Source organism: Scleropages formosus, chromosome 1, assembly GCF_900964775.1.
Source record: "Scleropages formosus chromosome 1, fSclFor1.1, whole genome shotgun sequence".
Taxonomy (NCBI): Eukaryota; Metazoa; Chordata; class Actinopteri; order Osteoglossiformes; family Osteoglossidae; genus Scleropages; species Scleropages formosus.
Window position 1 is genome coordinate 16559205 of NC_041806.1, and position 11591 is coordinate 16570795.

The window sequence follows — 11591 nt, forward strand, 5'->3', positions numbered from 1 at the left end:
TGAAACTGATCCCAAGTCAGATGCTCTGTTAAGCTTTTTATTCACTTTATACAGTCTTTAGTGATCACTGTTTAAATGTTTAGGAGTTTATTACCTTGTCATATTGCCATGCTATGCAAGATAGTTTTATTGGCCATTGCTACACTGCTATGTTCAAAGAAATATTTTTAATAACAGTAGTGTCTTCTTTTTCTCCCCCACACTCATCTCTTTGTCTCAGAGGACTTCACCATTGCTCTGTGGTCAATTCAGGACTTGACTGCCAACCCATTTACTGACCCCAGTCCAGTTTCTCTCCTCAGAGGTCACAGTAAAGGAGTCACATGCTTGTGTTTCAGTCCCAGTGGGGAGCAACTTCTTTCAGGGGGGAAAGACCAGGTATATGATGAATCCAGTGTGTCTTTACTGGCCAGTACCACCAAAGCATATTTTTCACATTGACAGTAATTAATGGTGATGATCATAGTATTTTTGATGATGGAGACTAATTCCAGGGATTGTGAATGATGATAATGGCAGTGGTGGTTTTTGTGGTTCTCATGATTATGAAGGTATTAATGATGTTTTTGTTAGAATTATATGGGTTATGACAGCGGTGTTGATTGCAGTTTAAAGTGGTTATGGTAGTGTTGATGCTGGTTTTTGGCCTGGTGATAGTGACTTCCAACCTTTTGTGTTTCAGGCTCTGCTTGTGTGGAATGTCATGTCTTCCCCACCATCACTTTCTCAGTCCCTCCTTCACTGTCATGGAGACTGGATAACTGGCTGTGCTTGGACCCCCCATTTTGTGGTGAGATTTTCTAATAGATCAGGACTTGCACTCTAAAACTACCCCAGTAAACTGAATTTTACTGAGCTCATACCCTTTTAGATATTCCTGAATTTGCCTGTCCTCCACCTCTTTTAAATATAGATCGATAATGCTACATGTTACACAGAGGTGTTCATGGTTTTAATGGGTAAAAAAAAAAAAACTATCTTCTTGTCTCACCCTTCTTAATACCAACCGCAACTCATGTCTCCTTAGGTGAGCTGCTCTGTTGATTGCACGGTACGTTTGTGGGATCTGAGTACAGGACACTGGGTTCAAGAATTTTCAGGGAGTGATTCCCTAACTTCAGTTTGCTGTCTGGTGAGTTTCTCACAATAGGGGACAGGTGGTATGGTACTAAGGACAGCAGTGTGGTGAAGGCTGTAGTGAAAGAGTGGATTTGAACAAACAAAATATATTGTATGGACAGGTGTGAAATAGTACTGAAGGCAAACTATTATAAATAATTGTATTTGAAGTGTCCTGTAGTAAGAAACAGTCCAGGCAATAGTATTTATTTATTTACTGTATTTATTTTCCATCCCTCTCCTTTTCTAGCAAAAGTATGTCATTGCTGGGTCAGGACAAGGGGAGTTGTTGGTGTGGAACTCTGAATCGGGGGTGGAGATTACAAAGATCCCTGCTCACAAGTCCACAATCCACCAGTGCTGCGTGTTGGATCACACTGGTATACCACAACACGCACCACACATTAAATTAAGTGGATAGTCATTCTATAGCTGTAGAACAGGCTCCCGATACCTGTGAGAATTACCTGTCTGCTGCTGGACTAAAGACTCACCTTTTTAAACCTTTAACCCATGAATTAAATTTTGGTACTATTTACCCATCTCACTTTTAGTGGGGAGCAGTGAAGCAATGCCACTTCTGATTAGTAATGAACAGTGTAACCAATTTTGAAATCACTGCAACAGATCTGCTGCTATGAACTGTTATTCCACATTTTTGTCACATTAGTTGTCTGGGTATAATGGGTTAGCACATGAGTTGAATTGATACGATTTACCATACATCTTTGGTTTGTTAAATTGGACCCATAGGATTGGAAATCCTTGGAAAGATTGTTACATGATTTTTGTTTCTCTTAAACTTTCAGATTCAGGTAAGAGTCAAGAAGTCAATGAAGAAAATTTAATGGTTGCCACAGCATCTGATGATGGAATAGTTAAATTCTGGCAGCCATTGAAGGCAGGTGCTTCTATGTCTAAAACATCCATGTGGTCTTTTTAAATGTAGTTCTTGTCTGATTAACACTAAAAACCTCTTACTTTCTCAGTATGGCTGAACTGTGTAGAGCTAAGTATATCATAAACACACTGGTACCTCCAGTTTAAAAAATTTGGGTTAGGAAATAGAGAGAGACACTTATTTTTAATAGCTTTTTCTTTTCTGTTTTATTCTCTAAAATTTTCTTCTGTGAAGTGGAAGTGACCTCTCTTTTTGCTTTCTGCCAATAGTTGGCAGCAAAACATACTCAGAAACATAAAGGTGCTGTTTGTTGTAGGGCAACTTCACAGAACTGTGCAGGACTGATTTCATTCAGCATTTTTAAAAAATTCATTATAGCTATAGGTGAGACTTCCACGGAATCTACCTAGTGAATAAGTTAAGTAAAGCTGTACGTATCTGTTAGTAAAGCCCTTTTGATTACAAACTGAAAGTGCTCAGAAGCTGACAGACATTACATGCTTACAACCTCAGTTGTAAATGAAATACGTTGCCAGTATTTAAGGTCAAACACAATTTAAAATGTTCTCCCTACAATATCCTCCATTACACTTCTGCGCCTCCAGATGTGCTGTACAGTAATGTACTGCATGTTACTGTCCTGCATGTATAAAGTGAAACCCCAAACATTCAGTAGAAGGAAATGGAGATGAGTAAGTGGAGGTTCTGGAAATAAAATAAATCATAGTCTTAAATTTAATGTTACTTCTAAAAGTAGTAAAAAAATTCTCTGATGGAGTGTTGTTCCTTCCTCCGTATTCTGTTTTTCACACCTGATGTTTCCAGTATAGAGAAGCCATAAAACCGAGTTATGAAACTACAGTAAGTAAATAAAGGTCTTGCAGTAAATTTTTATCTGTTGAATTTATCTCTTCGCAGGTGCACCATCACAGCACTATTTCCGAGCACAGTGGAGGGATACAGGCTGCAGCGATGGGGCAGGATGTAGTCTCAGCTTTTCTCACTGTGTCTGAAGATTTTTCATTAAGGTCCTGGTGCATTGATACAGCAATGGGTAATTGTAAATTAAGTAATTCACACTCAGTTTTGCTGCTTTACCTTCACTGTTGCAGTTATTTAAAGGGATATGATGTAATTGCAGCGTTTTTCACTCTGCTTCTCAAATTTAACTGTAAAAAGCTGTATAGTTTACAGCTGTTAAGGAATTTTTCTTCTACTTGCAGAGGAATGTCCCATCAAAAAGGGCAGTGTCACAGCCCTCTGTTTCTCTCCCTTGGGTCAGCTGGTGCTCTTGGGCTACACCTCTGGTAGGGTGGAGATGTGGTGGTTCCAGAGCTCTGTGTTATGCTGGAAACAGGTAACGATCTCTCTGTGATTCTCTTTCACTGGATAAGCTACTGGGTTCTTGTTCTGACACTTTTTTGTTTACTGCCAATAATTTTCTCATGCGCCAATTTTTCGATTAATCATCTATTGATAGTTTCATGCTTTCTGAACTGTGTGGTTACAGTGTTAGACGCCCTTCTTTTCAGGTGACTGAGCACATGATCACAGCAGTGACCTTTTTACAAGAGGAGCAGTTTGCCGTGAGCTCCGGTGACTGTTCTGTTTCTCTGTGGCAGCTGGCCTGGAATTCTCAACGCACATCTGCACAGTCAGTTTGTGACCTATGAAGTTTTACTTTTTTGTCCTACTAACTGAAGCACTGTGAACTCCCAGGGTTTTAATGTTTTTTTTTTAATTTCCTGTAACCAAGGTTACCATGGTGCTGTTTATTTCCAGCTTCCTTCATGTGTCCTCTTACAAAGTTCCCTCGCCAGTGTTGTTCCTTCTGTACTGCTCTGTTCTGTTCGGCATCTGCGATGATGAATGCATTTACAGCATCACAGAGTCAGAGGAGACAAGGGAGCATCATGAATTGAGGTAGGCATTTGTTCATAGCACCATCCATGTATTTGTGGAAATAAAAATTCAGGTCTTCTCTAGACTGGGTATTTGTCCTTCAGCACGTATTGTTTCCATTGCAGTTTTTCATATAACACTGTGCCCTTGGGTACAAAACTTAATGACAAGAAGAGTGCCTGGATTCTGGGAGAGTCCAAGGGTGACATTGTCCTGGGCTTCATAGTAAGTCCTCTGTCATCTTTATTTTGTAATGACAGGATACTTACTGTATCTAAATATGAAGTTTTTTTTACTGCTGCACACTGAGTGGCTCTTTACCTAATAATGTTCTTTCTAGTTTGCCATGGGTCCTGACATGGACAGATCATGTAGTACCTTTAAGATGGATGTTTCAGAGAAAGCTGCACCTGAACTGGCCTGCAAAACCTGCTTTACTGCGGCCACTTTGGACAAGGGTACGGCAAGTGTCTTTTATGTTGGGTATATTAGCAGTCTTTGTCTACTGACTATGTAAAGAGCAGCTGTTGTTGACCCTCAGAACCTTCAGTTAATAAGTTTGTCATTTACAAGAGTCTGTTTTTTATATATATAAAAAACGTGTGGTATGAAGTTGGTAAAGAGGAGAATTCAAGTTAAGACTCTCTGAAGATACAACTATTTTTCCAGTTGTCTTGCTCATAGCTAAATGTCTGGAGAAAGAAGAAACTAAGAGAGGTATAGCAGGTTAGCTACAGTGCTGTTGAAATTGTGACATCCTTTAGCATTCAGTAGATCCAACAAGTTACGACAATAGCAAAATACTGCTACAAAGGTTGAAAAAACCAAATTCTTGTTCTGATTTTCTAAAATTTATGTTTGCAGAGGGAGAAATATGACCTGTTTTTATCTTCACCTATGTTTTCCTTTATTTGCTGCCAGCAGATTAAATGACCAGAAGTAAGGGAACTTTAATTTAAGTCACTTTTACAGAATTCTCTGGTATGTGTGCGTGTCAGAGATTTTGACAGAGCCAGTGAGAACAGGTGGACTCTCAGAATGAAGGTCAGAGTGGAGCTCAAAGAAAGCTGAAAATACCAAAAATTAGTTAATTCGTCAGCAATAAGCACTGAATAGGAGTTTGTGGAAACATATTTTTATTTCTTTAAAATTTGTTTTAAATGTGATGTAGCTCCCAGTTATTAAATGAATAAACGAGTAAGCTTTAAGTGGCTTCACATAAAGATGTAAAATTGAAAATTGGACCACTTCTGTCCTGGCCATGTTGACTTGTCCTCCTTCTTGCCTCTTAAAGAGTTCATGGTGTGTGGAGATTCCAGGGGGAACCTTTGGTTCAATATGCCACCAGAACTAAGCTCCTGGAAGAAGAAGATGGGGGTAAGGAGATGTAACATGTTTGGTACAGTGCTGTTCAAAATGTCAGCATTCTTGGGCAGTGTAATGACTCCTGTAACTGTGATGAGGATGATAGTGCTGGGTTTACAGGTGCACCATGACAGAATCACCGTGTTGAGACTTACAGACAACAAGATCATCTCTGCGTCACACGACCGGACCGTTAAACTGTGGGACCTTCAAACAAAGAAACAGGTGTGTTAGATTATGGACTAAACTATACTAGTAAAAAGATGTACTTGACTGTAGATTTCCAGACTAATCAACAGGTGTTCTACTTGCTTGGGGGAAGAAAAAAATTATATGCATAAGAACATAAGTTATAATTAAACAGCTCAGAAAGCCGGACAGTCATTTTTATTACATTGTTCTTTGGTTTTATATGGATAATATTTGCCTTTAAAACATTTTTGTCTCTCTGGATGTCCTTTTCATGGAGAGAGTGACTAACTATGTGTGGTAAGTGTAACATCCTTGTATTAATATGGTATTTCCCCCCCCCCCATAGGTGGGACTGTTCATATGCAAAGGTCCTGTTGTGAGTCTTGAGGTGAACCCCTGTCACCCCAACGAACTGGTGTGTGCAGACAGACAGGGACAAGTGTACTACCTGTCCTGGAGGGAGTGACTTCTATTTATGGCACATCTGAACACCCATATACACGCTTGCACCTCAACATATAAACACAGTTGAGACCAGAAGTTTGTAACTTGAATTGGACAATCCACTACATCATGGTTAATAAAAGCTCAATAATACAACTTTAATCCCTTGATTCTTAAAAATAATTAACAATAATTATTAAATTAATGATTATTAAAATAAAAATGTGCTGTTAAAACTTATTTCATTTTCCCAGAACAGCTCACATATTGCAGTGTTTGTGTTCCTCTGTACAGCAAACAATGAGCCTAAAGCAAGACACAGCAAGACAAAGCAAAATGTACTTTAAAATGGCTGAAAGGTGGATAAACATATAATGTCCACAACCTCCTATTCCATGTGTTGTTGTGCTTTATACATTCATAGAAGATAGTGATGTGTATCATCATCCCCTTAACCTTGAAATTTCTGGGGGCACCACTAATGACCTGCTGCATCAGTTGTATATTTTAAATAGTCAAACTAAGCCAAAAATTCATATATTTAATTTGCATGGCTGTTAAAGTCAGTAGCTTTAATTTACATGTTGAATGTTTACTTTTGTAGTCAGATGTTGTGCATTCTTTAAATGCACACGATGCCTGTACTCTGTACACATGACAATGAACTTGACGTGATCTAGCTAAGGTGTTACGGCTGGGTTAGCATTCTTTGAATCAGTTGCAGTGTGCAACAGGCAAGGCCCACATGTTTTAAAACAAGCCTGAATTCTTGCACACTAAGATAATAAAGTTAAGAACCAACATTCTTGAAGAATAATTTTCCTGTGCAAGTACCCAACCAAGAAAAAATATTATGTACCAAAACTGTACTGTACCATAACCTGTTTCAACTCCTCCCTGTCCTGGGTTTTCCTGCTACTAGCTAAGACATTTTAGAGTTTTTTGTGTGACCCATTACTTATTTTATAAACTTCCTTCAGCTGTCTCATTCCTTAGTTCCCCAGGTTTTACTTGTTTCTTGTACACACACACACACACACACATTTTCAGAACCGCTTGTCCCTTACGGGGTCACGGGGAACCGGAGCCTACCCGGCAACACAGGGCGTAAGGCCGGAAATGGTTGTAAATGAGTAGGGGCAGGTAGGAGAACTTTCTTGCTCGAATAGGTTCCTCAGTGTAAGTGCTGTACTTAACCACACCAGTGTTGCTATTTCAGCTTCAAGAAATGAACTCATGTACATGAACTTCATAAATTATAATACATTGCACTCTACAGAAAAGAGATCCTTGCAAAAGTTACGGATCACACAATGGATTTTCCTCACAGGTGGCTGTCACCCTTCTGTGCAGGCTGTTTGTGTACCAATATTGAAGGAAATGAAGCCTATATTTTGAATCTCTGCTAGAGAAGTCTCACCGTAACTTCAACAAGCAGTGTTCCAAACCTAGTGCTGATAACCTTATAGGTTGTCTGAGGTGGTGAATTGGGGGTTTCCATATGATTTTCACTAGTCAGTAACAGACTGGATTTGACCCCAGAGAATATCCAAAAACAACATTTTCCTATCTTCCACTAGTTACACTTTTTTGCAGAGCAATTTGTGATGTTGGGCTATCTACAACTTTGTATCAATTTATATACCTGGGTAATTTTACTGGAGCAATTTAGGGAAAGTATCTTGCTCAAGGGTTCTACAGCTGGTGGTGGGATTTGAACCTGTAACCTTTTGGGTCTAAAGGCAGCAGCTCCAACACAGTCACACCTAACAGGCACTGGTGCTGAAACCTGGGACAAGAGTGAGTTAATCCTCATGGAATACCTGCCACTGACCTACCTTTTTGGTCCTCAAACTGCCATCCAGCAACGAGCGGCTCCGGATGTACTATGTGAGGCCACATACTTTTTACAGCCTGGACTGTGAATGTTCAAATGATGTATTAAATACTGTGAGTTATTAGTTTAAGCAGATTATCTATTACTGTGACTTAGTTGAACATTAGACCACATTTTATGAATAATACCAAAAGCCAGCAAATTCCAAACGGTTCCCAAACTTTTTCTTGCAACTGTATATAAACAATGTATGTGTGAATGTTAAATTGTGTAATAGTGTTTTCACATATTATTCATGTTAATACTAATATAGAATAGTAACACTACACAGCACTATAGTTATATTTTCACAGTCTGGAATTTTCACCTGCATCACTCTCCAGAACAGGCTCTGCATTCTGAAGGGAAAGCACCCTGATCAGTGTTAAAGTGATACAAAGTAATAATGCACAGATAAAAATACACACACACACACACACACACACACACACACACACACACACATTTTCAGAACCGCTCGTCCCTTACGGGGTCACGGGGAACCGGAGCCTACCCGGCAACACAGGGCGTAAGGCCAGAGGGGGAAGGGGACACACCCAGGACAGGACGCCAGTCTGCCGCAAGGCACCCCAAGCGGGACTTGAACCCCAGACCCACCAAAGAGCAGGACTGCGGTCCAACCCACTGCGCCACCGCACCCCCACAATAAAAAAACATATCCTAACATAATACAATAAATGAGTAAATAAAACACAGAGGGAGAATTTTTGTGGAATTAACAGTGAAAATGGAAACCTGGGGCTCTGATTTTATAAAATGAATTTTCAGATGATACCCAGCAAAAGCATTGCTTAAAAAACATTGAGGAAAAACTACTTTTTTTTGTGAAGGCATGGTGGTGCAGTGGGTTTGACTGGGTCCTGCTCTCCAGTGGGTCTGGGGTTCAAGTCTTGCTTGGGGTGCCTTGCAATGGACTTGTGTCCCTTTCCCCTCCAGCCTTGTGGCCTGTGTTGCTGGGTTAGGCTTAGGTTCGCTGCAGCCTTGCTCGGGGCAAGTGATTGTTGACATTGGTTGGTGATGCCGTTTTTAACTTTTTGTTTCATACAAGTGGTGTTTGGTTCAGCCTTTAGGAATTTTACAGTTAATTTCAGTTGTTTAAATAGAATTGACATTATACAGATAATTGTTTTCCTGTAAATGGCAGTTGTGCTAGTCCACACAGAGGAATGTGTTTACTCCATCAGATTCATCAGTATCATCAGCGTGAATAAATGCTGCTATACCTGTTCTCAATAATGAAACTGCATTTTAATTGTGTGCATGAACGTTCCCTGTTCCAGTACAGGACTTGTAGAACAGGTTGGCACACATCACTTCTTGGCGAGTTGTGAATTAATGACGTTTTAATGATACATGGCAGCTCTCTTCTAGCAATCAATTCCTTAAATGTTCAAGCACTTATTTAATCATTCTTTTTATTCCACTGGGAGGGCTTTTAAACACCTTCTCACATATACTGTTCATGCATTGTCCTCCCAAATGTGTTTCCATACAAAAAGTATGAAGGACAACTTCTTCATTCAGCAGTCCTCCTTCTTGACATCTTCCCATGTGAGCCTTATTTGTGGGTTAATCTTAGAATATCTTCTTTCATAGGTACATCCTGACCCTCCTGACCCACCGTCATTGTCTGACAGATGGGGCAGCTTGGTTGTTCCGAAATGTTTTTGAAGCAAAATTTGAAGTGCAATTTGCATGATGCACTGTAGATTTATGAAACAATATATTTGAATATTGTTTGTGAAAACAGTGTATAGGTGCATATGGGAAATTGCAGTGTACAATCTGAAAATAGTACACACATATTTGCATCCCGGTTATACATCATTGGGAATGAAGCACAGTTCCCAGTTAAAAGAAAAAGAAATTGTGAATTTCATTAAAAGATACTGTATAAGAAAATTTTAAGGGATTCTTTTTCTGTTTTTTTTTTTTGGTGTTCAAACTAGTACTCACATGTTTTTGAAAGAAGCCCTTTCTATTAATGACCAATGATCATCCACACACACACGTTGTCTGAAACTGTTTGTCCCGAGCGGGGTCACGGCAAGCCGGAGTCTAACCCAGCAACACAGGGCGCAAGGCTGGAGGGGGAAGGGACACACCCAGGATGGGACACCAGTCTATCGCAAGGCACTCCAAGCAGGGTTCGAACCCCAGACCCCCCAGAGAGCAGGCCCAGGCCAAACCGGCTGCACCACTGCACCCCCATGATCATCTGTCCTATTGATAAAAATATCCTTTCATCATCTTCCAAAAGTCAAACTAACCTTCCTGAGGATTAGTAGTCTGAGAATTAGACTGACGACCTTAAAAACTGTTTGTAACACCTAAGTCATGTGTCATTTACAAAATGTAATGGAATGTAACGTTATATAATGTATGACCCTAAAGAATGATCATCCTCCTTTTCATGATTAAGATGTACAATTCAATTTTTATTAATTTGCTTGTGATAACTTCCAGTCCTACAGGTCAGGGGTATCGAGTAGTGGGACTGCAGACCCCTGGGACCCTCGTGTATGCTGCCTTTTATTGCAGCTGAGCTCTTCAGTAATGTGCGCTTTATCACTGTTCATTGAATGAGTTCCACATTCAAACCTTTATGCTTCACACACATAGGCTAAGGACACAGAACAATTTTTTCAGTGATGTCACATGTTCTGCAATTAGACTCAGGCAGAAATTCAAATTGATCCTATTGCGAACACAGACAAAATTACAGCCTTTAGAGTCACTGAGAGCAACACCAGGAATTAAGTTGTTAAATTGCCTGTCCGTTGCAGGGTAACCACACACACACACAAAATGGGCAATTTTGCACCATCAATCCACCTGCACTGCATGTTTTTGGGTTGTGGGAGGAAACAGACTCAAAGGAACATGCAAACTCCACACAGACTGAGCTGGAACCAGGTACTATGAGGCAGCAGGGTTGCCCACTGCACTAGTGTGCCAGCCAAGGACATTGTGATTAAACATTATTATTGTTATTTTATTATTCTTTTACAAACAGCTGTATAAACTATGGAGAGAAGGGCAGAGTGTAACTGCCACATACCTGTGTGTCTCCTCCTCTCCATCCTTGGACTGCAGTCTACTGGTACATTTCCCAGATACTTGATTGACAGGTCTGGCATTTTGCAGTCCTACTTGACTCACATCATTCCATCAGCCACACGAGACATCTTTAGTCCTGCATTTCCTGTAGGTGGTAGCTGAGCAGGTACAACATCTAACTCTTTCATTACATAGTCTCTAGACAATGAACATGTGTTATATTTGTGTTCAGCACATTTCTAGGGTTGTCATGTGATTTCTCGGAAAGGTGTGCTTCGCTTCAGTTCAGCTAAATCCAGTCCAGTTCAATCCAGTCCAATTCCATTCATTTTTACAGTGTTCTTCTCATGCAGGGACACAGCAATGAATAAAGGATCAGGAGACAAAGCAGTGGCAAAGATAAAAAGTTAGCTCTACGTTAAATTACTACAAGTGTAAAAGGCATTAAAGCTATAAAGGAAATCAAATAACCACAGAGCAAAGCAGAGCAAAAAACTGCCGAGCAAAAGGTAAAGGAGATGCAGTCATCAGCTCCGGTCAAAATGAAGTGCTGGTGTCACAGCTTGCCTTATGATGGGCCCATTAATGAGTTGTCAATAAGTGAAATTTAACAAATACCCACACAATATGCACTTAAATACTTTAACAATAGACAGTAATTCTTTAGGTTTTTGAAGAAGCCCACTCCCAAAATACTTAAAAAGTTTGTCC

The 11591-nt window shown here is 40.0% G+C and overlaps 1 protein-coding gene across 7 annotated transcripts in view; it reads left to right on the forward strand.

The window, feature by feature from the left end:
• The window catches only part of tep1 (telomerase-associated protein 1), a 34264-nt gene extending 26039 nt beyond the window's left edge, over positions 1–8225 (forward strand). For 4 of the 7 annotated variants that reach the window (XM_018758023.2, XM_018758022.2, XM_018758024.2 and 1 more), the window contains 14 exons: positions 221–378; positions 683–790; positions 1028–1132; positions 1370–1499; positions 1929–2020; positions 2939–3074; positions 3244–3377; positions 3553–3674; positions 3803–3943; positions 4048–4147; positions 4263–4380; positions 5217–5299; positions 5408–5512; positions 5826–8225. In XM_018758023.2, coding sequence (XP_018613539.2) covers positions 221–378; positions 683–790; positions 1028–1132; positions 1370–1499; positions 1929–2020; positions 2939–3074; positions 3244–3377; positions 3553–3674; positions 3803–3943; positions 4048–4147; positions 4263–4380; positions 5217–5299; positions 5408–5512; positions 5826–5945 — 1652 coding nt within the window. In that variant the 3' untranslated portion in view covers positions 5946–8225. Of the gene's footprint in view, positions 1–220; positions 379–682; positions 791–1027; positions 1133–1369; positions 1500–1928; positions 2025–2938; positions 3075–3243; positions 3378–3552; positions 3675–3802; positions 3944–4047; positions 4148–4262; positions 4381–4786; positions 4862–5216; positions 5300–5407; positions 5513–5825 lie in introns of those variants that run through there. The other 3 variants (XR_003797536.1, XM_029249991.1, XM_029249993.1) reach the window with 3 other exon arrangements.
• Positions 8226–11591: the final 3366 nt, after the last annotated feature.